The sequence below is a fragment of the Mycena indigotica genome, assembly GCF_014461135.1.
Source record: "Mycena indigotica strain 171206Taipei chromosome Unknown Mind.scaff0003, whole genome shotgun sequence".
Taxonomy (NCBI): domain Eukaryota; kingdom Fungi; phylum Basidiomycota; class Agaricomycetes; order Agaricales; family Mycenaceae; genus Mycena; species Mycena indigotica.
Window position 1 is genome coordinate 621,433 of NW_023503002.1, and position 17,763 is coordinate 639,195.

Here is a 17,763-nt window from a genome sequence, read left to right on the forward strand (position 1 = left end):
ACCCCCGCTTCGGCCTCCTTCGGACCCTCCGAACGCATCCGAGGCGCATCCGACCGGCGCCCCCTCGGACGCTCCGACCCACCCCGACCATCGTCCACGGCCTCCTTTGCCCGCACAATCACCGATCCGTCAAGACCCTCCCAACGATCACCTTGGGACAGAGCCTGCGACGCCGCTCAGGCCTTCTGCGCTCTACGTCGGCAGTTACGGACGACCAGTATATAGTTGGCGCCCTAGCAGGCGGACCCTTAGAGTTTCTTCTCTTTGGATCCTCCCCTGCTAGGTCGGTCCCTCCGTGTATTTCCCGTAGCTTTTATTCACGCTTTGGATCCTCCCCTGCTAGGCTTTTGTCGGAGTCTCCAGGGTTGCCCTTACAGTTTTTGGCAAGTTTTTGAACCACAAAAGACCTGATTCCAAAACTATGAGCTTTACCACAAATGATGTTACTAAGCTGAAGATTTGGGAATCACGGTATGGTAGTGCATCCGTTTCCTTTCTTATCGGTTTCATAAGGAATCACTGCGGGAGTTCAGGAATAAACGGCGCCCGTTTCAATCGATTGTACACCTAATATTGATGTATTAAAAAAATAATTTTTTGTACCTCTATTTGTGCCAAAAAAAATGCACTGATATGGTGAATATGCCCTTATATAACATATATCAGGGCCCTGGATCATATAAGTGAACCTTTTTTGGCACAAATAGAGGTATAAAAAAAATCTTTTTTTGGTACATTGATTTTAGCCATATAATAGATCGAAACGGGGGCCGTTTATTCCCAAACTCCTGCAGTGAATGGGTTACTAAGGTGGCACAGGTTACTAAGGTGTCACAGCGTCACCGACCGTGATGGCAGATCTTTTTTTCACCTCCACTTCCATCTTCAAGTTGACGCATCGTGGACTCTGGAGCACTCACAACCGGTAACATGCACCCGGTGACGGAACAAACGGAATACTACGTAGTCCGGACTACTGGCAGGCTCATTGGCAACTCCGCTGAGTCTTCTTCTACTGGTATTTGCGGGTTGCGTCCCAACTCCTAATCTTTTGCAGTCATCATAGTACACTTCAAGTTACAAGAAAATTAAACCAAGTCTACACGCCTAGTCCATGGTGATGACAAAACTTGTGCAGTACCTTTCTCAATTGCGCGACCTGGCCGGGCTTAAACTTACTCTGGAAATAGCCCTCGTCGGCGTGCAGCAGGTCGTGGACGCTTGTAAATTCCTCATCTTCAAGCCTTTTTGCGAGCGCATCGACCACGCGGTATTGCTTGAAGAAGTCGTCGAGCTCGGGGTCTGGGAGGGTCCAGAGGTCTTCCCGCTGGATGTTCACCAAGGGGCGACTGTCTGGCTGGAGCTGCGGGCCCTCACCGATCCCTCCGTCGCCGCCGCGTTCGGTCCCCTGCCCTCCGAGACCCCCCGTTCCGCCTACATGATCAAGATCTGGTCCTTCCGCAACAGTGGGCCCACATACCTGTCACGTCGCGATCCGGGATATTCTTAAGCTGCTCGACATCGACACGTGGCCCTCGGCCCGCGCCGCCATTCCCCGCATGCTTGCCACTGCCTCCGGCACCGCCGGTACCGCCTATCATGCGCACGGTCAGCAGCGATAGGACCCTCGTGCGAGCATCCGACGCACCCGAAATGCGTAATTTTCCGACCCATGGGTTGGGGCCTTGCGCGGACTGTGGCTCGGGGTAGGCTGCGGCCATGGAGTATGAGTACTAGTGGGGGGACGCAGGGAGAGCCTATCACGAAGGTCTGGTGCTTTTATACGTATACCTGGCGGGCTGAATCTTATCTTCTCATTCCCCTGTTCAGGTTGGCAGTGGACGCCACCGTCTTTCTGATACGATTCAAAAGCCACTGGTTAAAGGGTTACTTCTCACCGCCGACGGGCCCGGGGGGGACAATGTGGAACAACAGCTTCGAGAACGACGGGCTTCATTGGAACTTGGACACACACGACCACACAAAGAACGTTGCGGGACCGTCTCGCAAAGCTGTTTTAGGCGTTTTGAGCTCACACGCACACAGCCATACGACGGGTCACAAGATATTGGCTTCCCAAACGGGTTCCCTGGTGCACTGGTATCTAATCCGGAATTATCCGACGCTAGGCCGAGCAATAGATTTATGGTCTTCAAATCTTCCGACTTGGTTAGCAAAGAGAGACCCTAAGCGATATAACATACATAGTGCGTGCATTTGTTTGACTTCTAACTTTGCGGTAGTTGCTCCTCATAGATGACGTCGGTGAGTCCGTGATATATTGCGCAGAGTACAGCGCATCTCACTTTTCTGTAGTAAGCAATACATCCTAAAATACAACACAACTTGGACTCGATGCCGCTGACACCTCCGTCCCCCGCACTACCAGATTCCAGGCTCCTCTTTCACCCCATGCGTCTTACAAAACTTGACCAACGCGCGTCTCACCTCTGCCACATGGCCTGGCTTGCAGCCTATGGCAATCAGGTCATCATGCCCTAGCTCAAGCAGCCCGCCAACCGTCGCGTATCCGCCCTCTTCAAGGATGTGCGCAAGCGCCTTGCTCAGGCGGTATTCCTTGCAGAAGTCCTCGAGCTCGGCGTGGGGCAGGTCGTCGAGTTTGTCCGGTAGAACGTTCAGCAGGCGTTGACGGAACATCCTCGGGGCTTCCCCTGTCCCCCCGTCCCCACCGCGGTCGCTGCCCGCCCCTCCGGCACCGCCGTATCCGCCTATGCATGATATGACGACTGGATAACGGTCGGAGGCGACATACCTTTGATGTCGCTGCGGAAGAAGTCCTTCAACACCCGGGGGTCGTAGAGCGGGCCTTTTCCGAGCCCACCATTCCCCCCAAGCTTGCCGCCGCCGCCGATACCGCCGTTACCACCTATCGCAGCTCCCCGTCAGCAACTTGACTCAGGACGTGGGGGCTACGCACCTGCGATGCTGATATGCGGGCCGGGGCCCGTGTCTGAGCCATGCTGCCAGAAGCGGGACATGAAAGTAGGGTCGTCGTGGTCCTGGCAGAGAAGGCGTCGAGGCCGTGTCTGCTTGATATATGGAAGGCCCGGGTGCTTTTTCTAACTTTGTTCTTTCAGTTGGCAGTGCCCGTCTGTCTGATCCCGCATTCTCGCCACAAGTTCCTTGTCACCGCTGTCAGCGGTAAACAATGTGGCGTCATCAGGTTCGGCCCATCGGCGGGCCATCGCAATACAGCTTCGAGAACGACTTAGTGCTCCATATGACGGCTGGCTCGCACCTCCAACGCTCGTTCGAGGCTTCGGCTTCTAGCAAAGCTGTTTTAGGCATTATAGACTCACACGCATGCACTGCCATACACAGCTCAAGATAACACCGAGGAAACTGAGTTTAGCTGACCAGTGCGAGCGGGATCTTCACTCACGATTGCTTGCTTTACCGCTGCTTCATTTAATCCAGATTGTGTTCCACTTAGCTGGCACACACGCAACATGACGCGTGCCTAAGTCATGGTCGCAATCTCAACAGCACCCTCAGGCTGGCTACTCAACTCGGATCGCCGCATATTCGACTTATCCTACTCAAATGAATTTCGGCACAGGACTGGGTAAAGTAGACACATAATTTTGTTGGCGATCCCATTCATTTCAACATCCAATCGAATCACTCCGTCGGCGCCTGCCCAGGTGCGCCGTCCGCCCCGCGCGCCGCGCCGCCAGCCACGCCGGCGCCGCCATGGCCACCGCGTCCGCCTGCTAACGTCACGAACAGATCACGGAACAGATCACGGTACGCACCCCGGAGCTCGACAAACGTCGCGCCGCCCCCGAGCGTGTGCGTCGGCGCGTGGCCGACGCCGCCGGTCCCGCCGATCTGGCCCGGTCCGCCCGGTGCACCGTGCCCACCTGCGATTAGAGGTCAGAGCGAGGTGGGGAGCGTCGCCAAGCACTAACCCTCGAGGACGCGTCTGTTACTGCTCCCAGCGGCGTCCGTGGCCGTGGCGGTGTTCAACTGATGATTAATATTGGTAGTTTGCGGGGAGTCTGCGGTGTCGGACATGAGTGAAGTACGGAGGATGGACTGTGTGGCGTGCCTGAGAGCTGGTCTGAGCTTTTATAGCACCGGTCTGCAGTCCTTAGAGGATCATGATTGGCGCTGGGGAACCGTGCCTGGGAGCGCGAAGCTTGAAGGTTCTCGGGTCGGGCCGGCGTAGGTTGCCAATAGCTTCCGGACGCACCAAGTAGGCGCCGGACATGTGAATAGCGGGACATTCGAGGGGGCAAGCATGTCCTCGCATACCTGTTTAGACACTGAGCTGATTTAGGAATTTTTTTCCCTGGGAAAGTTAGAGGATGAATGGAAGAATAAATGCCCAATTTATCTATAGATTGTCCTTATATAATAAAACCACAATATAAATAGTAGTTTTTACCCCAAGAAAAGCTCAGAGCTAAAGCTGGACTTAGTTTCCAGCACCAAAACCCAGGGTAAAACATATACATAAATGTCATATTTGTCCACTGATTTAACCTGGGATTTCTATAAAAAAAAAACCTGAAGATAAAAAAAAAGTCTTGTATAAATCTAGACATTTATCTGTAAGAGAAATGTATGGTTTTTCTGCTGGATAAAGGTGTAGAAAAATCTGCCAGTCAAAAGACAAAGATAAGTTCACTAGCATCTGTTCTGTCAGAAAAGCCCCAGGGTTTTCCTGCCAATCAATGTTCAAATATATCTAAGAGTTATCTCTTGTGCACGACTCCTTTAGGCTTGGAAACAGGTGGCTGGACATCCCGAATTGCGAAGATCGGGCAATCTGTGCCACGTGCGACTGCGAAGAGACACTGGAGCACATCCAACTCCGGTGCCGAGAGCCCGGGCAGGGCGAGATATGGGCCGAAGCGGAGGCAGTATGGCGAAGAGTACATGACGAGTGGCCAGTAGACTCGGTCGGCGCAATATTCGGTTGCGGTTTGGCCGAGTTCCGGTCCCGGAGAGGCAAGCCGGACCGCGGGAAACAGCGACTCTTCCAGATTCTGGTCTCTGAATCAGCCTTCCTCATATGGAAGCTGAGATGCGAGCGCAAGATTGACCCTACATGCGTTACACACACACCACTGGAGGTGCGTAATAGATGGTACGCTGCCATCAACGCAAGGCTTGACATTGACTGAGTCATGGCTGCTCGCCCCATAGGGGGCAAACTACAGGCAATCAGCCCCGAGATAGTGCTCGAGACCTGGACCGGAGTTGTCGAGGATCATGAGGGAGCGCAGGCCGTTGGAAACTGGCTACGAGGAACCAGGGTTTTAGTGGGTCCCGCCCGCGAGACGCGCCCGCGCGGCCGTAACCGTTAACTCCGTGGCGGATCCCCACACTGTTGTTTTGAACTTCGTGTAATTGTACATTTCCCTGGTTGGTGGATCCCCTTCTCCCAGCCATGGGCCCCCTGTGGGCCCAGCCTTTACTTAAGCTCTGTAGGATAACCAATGTTCTCTGTCTTAGCTGAGTTATCTCTTGTCTTTTCCCTTGAAATCACAGCTTAAATTAGTAACAAAAAATGTGGCATTGATCAGACAGTTTTACAACCCATTTTTTTCTGCTAGAAAACAGACAGCTAGGGCTCGGCACCATATGTACCATATATGGTACGGGGCCTTTTACAGGCATTGAATATGGACCAAATGCGGACCTTATGGTGTACGGATGAGGCACTGGCCAGCCTTACGGTACAGTACGGTGTATGGGTACAGTACAGGATACAGACATCTACATCAGGTAGACTGGACACGTATCACGGCCTCCGCGAGGCCAAGTGTGCATTTTTGACCAGAATGACTGTTTCCAGGTGGACACCTGCCACCAATTGCAAATCCGTGGCCCAGGGAGCTGGAACAGCGGCCTGGTGATCTCATCACCACATCAGCATGCACGTACGGCGGCAGGCTGTGCAAGGAGGTACTTTAGCCACATGTTCAGAACAAACAGTTGTTATATCCTGTGCATCTTCAGACGCTCCAAGGTTATCCTTGGAGCGCAACAGGGTTTTCACGCAATGAAAAACTGTTAGGGCCTGTTCGGTCGCAACAGGTAACAAGCTGTTGTCAGCCAAAATGATCCCGGCGCTGTGAGTCAGCAGGCCCAGGATCAATCTACCTGTTTGTTTGGCGCCAGAGGCTAGCTTGACACGTCATGTCACAGCCGCCAATACTTCTCTTTTCTGTCCAATGCCTGCTGCTGGGACGGCCCCTCGCTGCATCTGGCGGGACATCGACAACCAAACCCTTGTCGACACCTTGCGTTGGGCCAAGGCTCACAGCATGCAGTCCAACAGTGGCTGGGAGCCAGTTACCTGGACCCATGTCGAGCGGGCCCTTGCGACAAGTCCAGGACCATCCAAGACTGCTGATAAGTGCAAGGACCACCGGACCAGCACAGTAGGTGTCAACCCAGCATCAAAACATCTGCTGACATGTTCCAGGTCAAAAAAAACTTCATTAATGTCCGGTATCTTCGTTCGCTGTCGGGATTTGGGTGGGATGAAGGGCTGAAGTTGGTGACGGCGTCAGATGCGGTCTGGGCAAGTGTTTCAGTGAGTGTTTATAGGGCAGTGTGCTTCGGTACTAACAATATGCAGAAAAAACATGAAAAGTGGAGGAAAACACTGTTTCCTCTGTATGACAATATTCTTCATCTTGTGGATGGGATTGTCACTACTGGGGCTGGGGCTTTCCATGCTAGGTTGTCACAAACTCAACTCACCGAGTCCCAAACACAGTCAACAACCTCTTCAGCATCGCAAACTCAAGATGATGATGTTTTTACTTCTCGGAACACTGCAGATAGCCCACCTCATCCCCCGACACCCCCTTCTCCCACTCTTAGCATGGTTTGTAACATCATACCCTGCTATATACCCTGCGGACTCCTGCTCAGGATCCTCACAATGACTTGACGCCATTTTCACTGCCAGCTCTTCCCAGCCATAAACGTGCTGCGTTGTCATCTCCCGAGAAGCCTGCGGGATGACGATGACAGGCTCAGAACAGTGAAGCTGCAAGTTGGCCAGCCTGCAACTGATCTTGCTTTGGCACTGCGCAACATTGCTGGCTCAATGAAGCCACTCAACAGCCCCAAGATCCTGCGCCAGGCTGTGAAGATGCTTGAGGATGATAGTGACTTTTCAGAGATCTCCTGAGGTTCTTCCTCAATAAATCCTTGCGCTGAATCGGTGCGGCAAACCAATGATGGAGTTGACTGATTGGATGCCGATGGGGAGGAATGGGGTGTGTCGGAAACATATTTTGCATCGTCGGAGCTATCATAAACATAGATAAAGTTGTGCAACGCTCCTAGAGCACACACAAATTGTGCCTGTGTTTCTGGTGGGTACTCTGATGCTTGATTGAACAGATTCCAATGGCACTTAAAAATACCAAAAATCCATTCGATAATATTCCGCAGCTGAGCATGCCGGAGATTGTAGAGTTCTTGAGTATTTCGTGGCCTATTGAATATCAGTTGGTTTAAAATAAAAATAATAATAAATGATACCAAACATTGCAATAGGGTATCTGGAGAGCGCCACATAGTGGGAATCCTGCATCACCAAGAAAGAAAAAAAAACACCCAGAGGAATTGCAAGATCTTGTCTCCAAGCATAGTTGAAGATATGGGAATCAGAGGCACTACCCTCCCACCTACTGAGAATGTACATGAATAGCATTGCGAAATTGCAAGCGGCAAGGACATTCTGTCCAATGAAGCCTTTCTGGTTATGATACTGTGCCATGGATTGTGAAAGAACCCAAGTATGGAAATGGGAGCTATTGATTGCCCCTTGACAGTTGTGAAAATATGGATAGAATTTCCGATTGTTTTTGATTTCCGGTGGAGTAGAGTTATTGGGAAGATGAACATGTTTGGTGTAGAATGACTCCACAAGTGGAAGAAGGACAGAGTAGATGGACCTGAACAGTTGAGAAGAAGATATATTGAGAGGCCACTATACATACCTGCTGATTATATCTGTACTTCTCTGAAATCACTCTTGAAGCATGCGGTTACTACTCCCAGTTTGGGCCAGGTGGAGGAATATGGCCAGTTTTTTGTCTGCAGAAACATGCTTGGAGCTTCGGAGACCATGGTACTATTGCAGCTCAAAAGAGATTTGGAAAAACACAGCTTTTACCATACCTAAATTGTTCTTAAACCATTGGTTATAGCCAGCTGTCAGGTCTCTGAGCCACTTTTGTCCAGTATAGTCAGAGTCATTCATGGGAATAGGCTCCGCAAGGTCAAAATGCATGGATGACACCAGGGCGCTGTGACAGTGAAGACGGTGCATAGTAGAAATTAAAGCTCCGCACGAGTGTCAACACCCGCGGATGTTTGCACAGGTACCTGCAGGAAAACATCCGCAGGTTTGACATCCGCAGATACAGGTATCCGTTTCCCACGGATGCCAAGAGTACAGGTATGACTCTGGAAGATCTCAATTTTTATTATCTTCCATATATTCCAGTCACTACAGTCTTCTTATGCCCTGTGGTGTCCATATCAGTATATTACTTGATACTATATCCTATATAAGCTCTTAATATGGTCAATATACCTCAGTATCCCAATATTTTATTCAAAATACCCGTGGATAACCCGTGCAGGTACCTGTATCCGTGAGTACAGGTACCCGTTTCCCACGGATGCTGCAAATGCAGGTATTAGTTTTGAAGCCTAAATTACCCGCAGGTAGAGTACAGGTATTTATCCGTGACACTCGTGAGAAGCCTTAGTAGAAATAGCTGCCGCCACGGGGCTAAATCCTGTTCTTTCTTGGCTCTATGGCAGGCATCAGATGCAGCAGTAGTCGCAGAAGCTTTCGTTGGACATGTTCTGTCTGTCATTGACACGTCTGTCATTGACACGACAGAGAGCCGGCAGTTAGTGGGAAACGATGCAGAGTGGGTTTGATGAGTTTGTGACTAGTGTTGTCCAGGGCCGGGCCTAAGCCCTCAAGCCCTGCCCTGCCCTGCCCTCCTAGGCCCGGCCTATAGGAGGGCCGGGCAGGGCAGGCTAGGGCTGGGCTTGGGTAGGGCCTGTCAGGGCCCAGGGCTGGGGCTTGACTGTGGCAAAGCCCTCAGCCCTAGGGCTAAGCCCTGCCAGGCCCTGATGGTCGGCAGAGTGACCTGGTGTCACAAAATGTGACGAATGTGACGCTTAGAAGCTTTCACTTCCATCACAATCTAGTGATGGCTGTGATGGCTGACCATCTTCCTTGATATAGTACAGAAAACAAGCTGTAATAGTGAATATAGACTCAAAATAAAGCCAATGTGACTGATCTAATGACTTAGCATCAGTCACATGTCCTATTTTGGTTGCTAAGTACTACTTAAACCGCTCACTGGCCAGGACAGGGCCTTAAGCCTCAAGCTCTGGGCAGGGCAGGGCAGGGCAGGGCAGGGCCTGGGGCCAGGGCTTGACTTAGAGTCAAGCCCCAGCCCTGGAAAGCCCGGCCCTAAGTGGGGCTTGGCAGGGCAGCCCGGCCCTAGACAACACTATTTGTGACACACGTGACTGGACACATTTTATGGTAAAATTATATTATGGAGCTGTTATAGGCTGTTACATATCAATGTTTGATGGTCCGGTCCATGAGAGAATGGGAAGCACTAACCAAGGAGCCGGGCCAGGTCTTGATGGCTTGCTACTTGTTGTGACTGAACAGGCCCTTAATCGACCATCAACACGGATCTTTACCCATTTGAATTTTTTGCTTGTTTACCTATATCCTTTAGGCTTTCGCCTTGTTTCCTTTGCCTTGTGTATGTCTTCTCATTCCCCTGACTTACTATGCCTTTGTAGTTATCCTGCAGGCAGATCCTACAGACCACATTGGATCTCCCTGGGAGGTCATATGCCTTATGCCTACCACTTAGTATAAATACTTGTACTCTTGTCCGACTCCTCCCCGCGTTCTAAGCTCTTATTGCCTTCGGCTTCTCTGAACGTATCTGTTGGAGTTCACATATTTGTTCAGACTTGCTTTTGGCCTGCATTGTGATAGCCACTTGGTTTTCTCTCTGACTTTCTGTTACTACCTTTCGGTCTTGCACAGCACTTAACACATACATGTCAAGCCATATTAAGTCTTTAGTATGCTCACCTGTCTAATAATAGTCTTATGACCCATATCACAACATGGTCACATCTTGGGCTTTCCAAGCTCATTAGTCTGAAAGTTGATATATATATATATATATGTGTGTGTAATCTTTCTGTCTGAGGGTGGAGAACTATAGAAATTGGGTTGTATACACTGTATTTTCAGTGTCCCTACCCCTATATCAGGCCCAAATCTTTCATATGAAAAAGTTTTTTTTTACCGCCCCTGGGGCCCCCACCCTATGTGCCTGACAAGGATCTTGAACCCCCCTTGCATGAAATTGGAAAAATCATTTTTCTTACTAGATCCCAAAAATGAGGGTCTGTGAATTTCACCCCAATTTTGGGTGGTCCAGGGGTGGAATTGCTTATTTTCCCACGAAATCAATACTTACCACTTCATTGTGGAATTTCACTTTATGAGACCCCTTAAAGTTCATCTGGTATGACTTTCATAGTGACTACATACATGCCAGTGGTTTAAAAAGGTTCAAACACATTGCAATGACAACATTAATCATAACAAGATTTCTTAAGTACTAACGTTTGTGGTACAGTGCCGACTTAAGTCACTTCTGCCCCTGCTTCCACGCGTCCATCCTTCGGTCACACATGCCCATATAAGCAAAGTAATCCAAATGCCGGATGCTGGGAAGGCGCACGCCCTCCTGGTCACTGCTCTGTGCCGCCGCGTCGACGTCGGGGAACGGCAGCTGAACGTTGCCGCCGCGGTAGTTGACCAAGTAGCCTTTCGGCGGCAGGCCAGTGGGCCTTTGGGCCGGTAGCGTGCCGGCCGCTGCTGCGCGTTCCATCAGAGCGTAACCGTGGGTGGAGCATACGAATGACTCGCAGGCCTTGAGGGACCCGTAAGGGCGGTTGGGCGTCGGTGCCGGGTAGAGGGATGCGGGGAGCGGCCAGCGCAGCGCGCGCATGCAGCTAACAATGTATGTGTGCGCTGTTCAAGTTATCAATGTCAGCGAATGTCAGAATAGTAAGCGACGGTGGCACGAACCGGAGGAGTAGACGTCCTGCGTTGAGAACTTCGGAAAGGCTGCGATGTCGACGAGCAGCGCGAGCCGCGCAAAGATATGGCTAAACTGCACGGACGGCTGGGCGCCGGCCAACTTGACGAAGGTCGACTCATCGTCTTGGTGGATCGGCGCGTCGGGTTGGTTGGCCGCCCTGTTGTATGCACGGATAAGGCGCCGCATGTAAACGACGACTGGAGACTAATCAGAGTATTTTAATTGGGTGGGTGGAGGACATACCGCGCTCGAGTAGATTCACCCTGCCTGCCAGGTCGAGGTAGAACGCGCCAGGGTAGTTAGGCACCTTCTCAGCAGCCGGCAGGACAGTCTGCAGCGCATCGAGCCAGAAGTCGAGCTGGATAGGCTGCTCGTGGAAGCAAATCTCTTCCCGGATTGGGGTGATGGGTTTGCGAGTGGGATTTGTCGACATGCTATCGATGAGGATTACTGCTGGGGATGGATGTGAAGGAAATTCGCAAATGGGTCCAGCTTATATAGGGCGAGGGCGCTGTAGACGCTTTGAACGTTCGGTTCAGAGCGCTTTACGGTCAGCTTTGCGATCGCGCACAATCGTCATGGTTGCTAAGGGTCAAAGCTCGACTGGGGGGACAAAGCGGGGTATTCCGTAGTCTTGGACATGCCGCACTAGTACCTCAGTCCAAAGTCACTCCTCCCATCCAAAACAACGCCGCTATTCATGATATCAGCACGAAAAAAAAACAAGAAAATTATAAATACACACTCACCGTCCAGCCGCTTTTCGCGTTTCCTCCGGATGAACTCCTCCGCCTGAGACCACAGACTCGGCGGATCCTGCACGCCCGCGGTCATATTCGTGTATTTGGACATAAGGAAGCGGTCGTCGCGGAAGGGCACCTCCTTTGCGCGTGTCTGGCCTTCCGACGCGGACAGCGACCACAATACCACAAGGATCCGCAAGCTTTCGCAATTCTGCAGAAGATTCTCCGTTACATCCCAGTCGACCGTGCCGTTGAGCGCCAGATGCGTGAGGGCCGGCAGTCTCGCAAGCTTTGCTGCGTATTCCATCGCGACCTCGTTGTTCCACAGGTCATCGAACAAGTCGAGATGCGTCAGCGTCTGAAAGCACTGGGAATCGAGCTCCACCGACCCCGGAAAGACATGCGACAGGTACAGCGCGACCCGTTCCAGGCGCATCCCCGCCAGCACCCACGCCAGGGGCGGATTCACAATCGCGCCAACGCCTGCAACTCGGGTCACACCAGTGCACAGCGCCAGTGCGGCCCACGCGTCGTCGAGCGGGGAGTCCCGGTCATAGGAAATGTGGATGATCAGACGGTGGACGTGGCGCGCAAAAAAGTCGGGTGGTCTCGATTTGGTTGCCGCCAGAAATGCTTTGAAACGTTTTGAGGAGTCGATTTCAAGGGTGTGGTATACGAGAGGCTCGATCCTAGAACGGCCTCCAAGTTAGCTGGGTTTCAAGAGCATGTTTGCAAAGAAGCCGACCAAAGAAGTACCCGACGGGCAACACACAATAAGTTGGGGATGGATTCGGGACATATACGCGCCGCAAACTCCAGTATTTCGCGTTCCAGCTCTGGAGGGAATCGCGGCTCTTCGGGGGGAGCCTCCATGGACAAGAGGGTGGAAGTTTGGGATAAGCACAATTAGCTGTCACAAGGCAGTGCTTGACATGATGACAAAAAACTAAATCTGTTTCCGGACTTTCAATAGGCTGTACAATCTTTTTCTCGATCTATGAATGGAAGGAAAATGGCCGAAACACCCGCGAAGTCGTCTCTGAAAACGAGCCCGAAGTTTCTGAACCAGACGGCAGTATCGGAAGATAGTCTGCAGATTAATAATCAGTCAAAGAATGAAAAAAGTAAAGAAAAAAAGAGAAGTAAAGCCCTCACCTCTGTCTTCAGGTCCATCAGAATCTATCCAGGTCGCGGGTAATCGCTTTCCACCATAGGACAATCGGATATCCAAGCCTTGTCCTATCAGCGCCTTCAAAACTGCCGACTCCTTTTGTTCCAGCCGAAAGTCGTCCTCCATAGGCCCATGTGGAATATGGTACTCTGCTCGCTCAAGGCCTGTATTGCTAAAATGGTGCGCGATGTCAAGAAAGGCCCGATGAGGCAAATGTAACACCTGTGGCGCAGTTACAGTGGAGTCGATAATGACCAGGGTTCTCAGTGCGGGTAAAACACCGCCAGGGTGCTGCAAAAAAGACGCGAACACAGCTCCCCAAGAGGCGGTTGATTGCGCGTCCGTGTTCGCCCGGAAGACTAGCTCGAATGATAGTAGAGACGATACGAGCATAGTTTCCAGACAGGCATCGGCTGTGAGAAAAGGCTCTATCGTGATAGAAAGGTGTTTGAGCGCACACTGAGACCGAAAGAGGAAAGATTGTGTGGCAGCAGCGTCATCTTCTGATGTCAGAGCCACAGAGAGGGACTTGAGAGAAGGGACGACCAGAAACTCGAGGAAATGGGGGTCGCCCACGATGCAAAGCGTCTCCAGCTCTGGAATGTTGGGCATAATCCCGGAATATTTCCCGCGATGAAAATCAGGGGGTATCGGCGCCAGCGTCAAATGCCGAAGATGCTTGAAATAGGCAAAGAAGATGGTGCAAGCCTTCCACGGATCGACGAGATTCCGCCCCATGGTGTTATATGTGAGCGCAGTAATGGGTGATGTGGACAACACAGCCGGTTGGCGGCGCAAAGTCGCGAGCGTCGTCAGGCTCAAGGCCGACAGCTGAGGGAACAATACTGGCCCGCGTTGCTGAATTAGGGCAGGATGGTCTTCGTCTCCGATCAATATCGACAGCATTCTAAGACGGGGGAACGACCCTGCAATTCGTCGGATATTAGATGGATTATGGCCCCGCAAGTCAAGCTCCACGCGTTCCCAACGGGCAGAATACGCAGCGAGAACTGTGAAGAGTTTACTGGGAAGGTCCCCAGTCGTGCAACTGATAATGACGACGGAAACTGAGCACGGAGCAGAACGCGAGAGCCAGAGGTCAAGCGTCGCGACGGCGCCGCCTATTCCGAGTCCGCCTTTTTCCCGTCCGAGGTAAAAAGAGATGGCCCTCCAAAGCTCCGGTGTACATAGCGTCGCCTCGCGCCATTTACGACAGACTTGTGCAAGAAGGAGTGGAGCATTTCCTGGTTTCGGCTGTATACGACGGTCGCGTGGAAGACATGCGATGAAGATTTTGGCGGTAAGCTCGTAGGGAAGACAGAAATGAGTTCCTTGCGAAGGGTTTCGAGTCATAGTGGAGGGGAAGAAGTTGCAAAGTGGGAGCGGGAAGCCATCTGTCGCAGTCTCTGATTGCTGCGCATTGAAATCATAGCCTGGAGCGGCGCTCAAATGACGGTAAGAATTTGAGCCTTGCGGGAAGTTTTGAGTCATCGTAAGAGACAAAAGAGGAGATAATCTACCTCGCTCGACGGGCCTTAACATACTTTCCCAATCTTAGGGCAAGTTATTTTGACCAGTAACTGCTAGCACTGAGACTCCAAGAAGGACCCCTCAGCACGCACGGTGAGAGCTTTCAAGTTCTTTGCAGTCTACACCGTCGAGTCTGCAGACTTGGGCTGCTCGCAAGACAAGTCAGACGGTCGGTCGAAACCCAAGATCACATTTTGCGCACCGTTTCGTCAGATGAAAAAGAAGAAGCTCCCGGTCGGCCTCCTCCGCTCAGTTCGCCTCACAATAAACCACGTCAGGTTGCCCTCTCCGAATTCATATTTCCACTTCAAAGATAGTTATTGTCGTCAATCGCGGCGAGGCTCGGCGGGTTAAGAGTACGCACTGCTTCTTCATGTATTCCCCTCCGACTGCCCAAGGGCCACCGCGCAAGCACTGGAATGAATCCGGCTCAGGCATTCACGGGCAATTTCGCATGCGCAACAAGTTCCGAGTCAAGTCCCCCCAAGTGCGGCGTGCCCCACCTCAGCTTCAAGTTCCCAGTGTCGAGCAACGTGCCGATGCATTGCTGCTGGTCGGGTGCATGGTCGGCACACAGGTAGGCGGGGTAGTGGTAGTCAATTAAAGGAATTTGCAAGTGTGGATGAAGAGAGAGACAACCACAGACAACCACTGACCACGAATATGTGTCACAGCGTCACGGTGTGACCTCATTTCCAGCTTGTGTCCGTTCCCTCTTGTAGAATCGATGCTCAGCGTTGCGAGCACTTTATATCTCAGTGCCCGGCCCGCGCAAATCCGCAATGCAGCCCACGGGCGACGGTAGCATTCCTGCCGGGGACCGGCGGACCGCCCACTTGCATTCTTCGGAGAAAGTCTTGCGGACCGTCGACCACCGTGGCCCCGCCAATGCCTCTTAGTCTGTGTCAACACGGCTTAAAAGGGCTTTCGTCTCGCCTTTGAGCCTTGTCATCGGGCTCCAACAACCCTCTATTCTATCACACACCGGCGGGCAAACTTGAAAGCCTGAGCTCTTCAAGAGTCTTCATACTTTCCTTGTCGCTAGTCGTCAAGCGCCTACTGCTGTAGCTTCTACTGGCTCGGAGTCCCAGCTGGACTTACCATGTCCGCTATACCCTTCTAATTTTCATACTCCTTGGTAACGACACAGTCGTCGTCGTTGACACTGGAGTGACTGGACACTGCTTGGAAATTCAAATTGTCATTGCCAGTGGTACCGGTATCCGGGATAAACTTATGCAGATCTTGTAGATTTGAAGTTTCAGCATTGAGCAATGAGCAACTTGAAGACACTGGCAGCAACTTGAAATCGGTGCTACTAGTACTAGACTCTAGTACTACTAGTAGTGAGTATAAATAGTCGGACATATTTGAAGGTAAAGAGTTCCTATTGAGTTGAAACTTGAACTTGTACTATGAGTCTATGAGAATGAGATAAGTAGTAGGTATCATCTGATAAGGTTTGGGATGCTTATATCTGAAGGATTAAGTCTCCATTCATCGTTACTGCATACTCTCACTTGACCCTCCTCCAGAAGTTGGCTGAGCATCTCCAGCACTGCTTTCCGGCCGTTTCTTGCATGGTCGATGTCTTGTCCCGGGGTTCTTATCTGGCCCGCGACGTCGGGGAGCCGCGTCGTAAACACAATCATCTGGTGTTTTGCGCCGCACGCAATTGCTGCATGAGGGACGAACGGAGTCGCAGCGTACCTTGCGGCGGCGGCTGGTTTGGGATCAGATTCTGAGTGTTGACAGAATCCAGAAAAACATACCAAGGTTGACATGCAATGACTGGCGAAACGTTGGGAGGAGACTGGGGCGATATTGAGTCGTAGACGCCGCGAGAGCTCCTTGTGTCCGCTGAAGCTAACGACGAGAATCCGGTCGAAGAATCGCTCGACAGCGATCGAGCGACAAGAGGAAGTGCCATCGGTACTGGTTGTGGCGGGGGTTCGTTGGTGGGAACTCTTCTCTGCAACGCAAACTCGCTGGTATTGTTGATGATATGAGGGTCCAGCTCAAGCGGCAGTTGGGAGGGAGGAGGAGGATTGCCGCTGCGCATTATGCGGGAGTCGTGCATCCGTAGCAATTCGTCACCCTGCCGAAGAATACGTTCGAGAGATCGGGGCGGGAAAGAGTGTCTCCGGGCGGGCTGGTAGGAAGGCGTAAAATCAAAAAGCATGCCATCGTCGCCTTCATATAGCGGTCCTGCTGTTGATGATGGTCAGCAGCCAGCAGCGAGCAAGCACACTAGTGGCCAGGGATATGCAAAATAAATTAAGCGACTCACACCGAGTATAAGCTCCGAGGCTGGTTGGCTCGTCGAAACCCAGAGCAGCGTCGAAATCGTTACGTCGGGATGACAACTCTCTGCGCCTGAGACTTTGGTCGTAAGGGTGGATGCGTTGCTCCATAAACATTCCTGAAAAGCTGGCTGTGAAACGCGCTTGCATTAATGTTGGGTTGAATATGAGGTCGGACTCGTACCGATGACCATCTGAAAGAGTCCGAGGTGGGGACTAAAACATCCGCCACCGTGATTACTGATGCTCCCGTGCATGCTCCGAAGAAGCACGGCTTTGAGGAAGTCGCCGGGGAGAGCCCGTCATGTGAGCTTTCTAATTGCAGCCTTCGAGGGTCCCCACTTCAAACTTTAAACCTCCGAGTCGGCTGCTATTCGCCTGCTAGAAGAACTCAGTTTCAAAAGGCTTGTCGGAAATGACACTCACACAAAAAGCATTGTAGACCATGACGCGTGGCTCCAGGTCGAAATGGAAGGATTTGTGGAGATCGGTCCGAAGCACGTCTTTTGTGCGATGTCGGCTTCAACACAGCACCAGACAGTTCCGTTTGGGGCTAGCCCAGCGATAAGAAGTCCACTGGCAGTGAGCGGCGATCATGGGGGCATTTCGCCCTCGACTTACGAGATGTCTGCCCGCGCACCTGATCCGTCTGCGCCGATGTAGTGCAGTTTAAATCTCCGGCCGCCGGATCCATGGCGAAGGAAGTCTAGAAATTGTGGCGTACACTGGACGATGGAGGGCTATTGCTCCGCTTAACACCATCGCTTGAGGTAAAGAAGCTACAGGGTTGATTGTCGGCCGAACCCAGTAGACAAATTCTTATATATCGACCATATTTCGACCGGTGG

The 17,763-nt window shown here is 51.8% G+C and overlaps 4 protein-coding genes across 4 annotated transcripts; all 4 read right to left on the minus strand.

The window, feature by feature from the left end:
- Window positions 1-2,444: 2,444 nt before the first annotated feature.
- MIND_00300300 (uncharacterized protein) lies at window positions 2,445-2,999 on the minus strand (the record flags this gene model as incomplete). Its single annotated transcript, XM_037359865.1, has 4 exons — window positions 2,445-2,474; window positions 2,521-2,729; window positions 2,774-2,887; window positions 2,939-2,999. The coding sequence occupies 4 exons, from the start codon at window positions 2,997-2,999 to the stop codon at window positions 2,445-2,447; spliced, it is 414 nt and encodes a 137-aa protein (XP_037222750.1).
- An 8,825-nt stretch (window positions 3,000-11,824) lies between these two features.
- MIND_00300400 (Zn(2)-C6 fungal-type domain-containing protein) lies at window positions 11,825-12,784 on the minus strand (the record flags this gene model as incomplete). Its single annotated transcript, XM_037359866.1, has 3 exons — window positions 11,825-11,862; window positions 11,918-12,600; window positions 12,657-12,784. 3 exons carry the CDS (start codon window positions 12,782-12,784, stop codon window positions 11,825-11,827), a joined length of 849 nt encoding a protein of 282 aa, XP_037222751.1.
- A 122-nt stretch (window positions 12,785-12,906) lies between these two features.
- Window positions 12,907-14,624, minus strand: MIND_00300500 (F-box domain-containing protein; the record flags this gene model as incomplete). The annotated part of the gene is made up of 3 exons (XM_037359867.1): window positions 12,907-13,001; window positions 13,067-14,551; window positions 14,603-14,624. The coding sequence occupies 3 exons, from the start codon at window positions 14,622-14,624 to the stop codon at window positions 12,907-12,909; spliced, it is 1,602 nt and encodes a 533-aa protein (XP_037222752.1).
- A 1,491-nt stretch (window positions 14,625-16,115) lies between these two features.
- On the minus strand, window positions 16,116-17,115 carry MIND_00300600 (Zn(2)-C6 fungal-type domain-containing protein; the record flags this gene model as incomplete). Its single annotated transcript, XM_037359868.1, has 4 exons — window positions 17,100-17,115; window positions 16,903-17,046; window positions 16,385-16,823; window positions 16,116-16,335 (listed from the first exon to the last, which is right to left on the minus strand). Exons 1-4 carry the CDS (start codon window positions 17,107-17,109, stop codon window positions 16,116-16,118), a joined length of 813 nt encoding a protein of 270 aa, XP_037222753.1. The 5' UTR covers window positions 17,110-17,115.
- Between the last annotated feature and the right edge of the window lie 648 nt (window positions 17,116-17,763).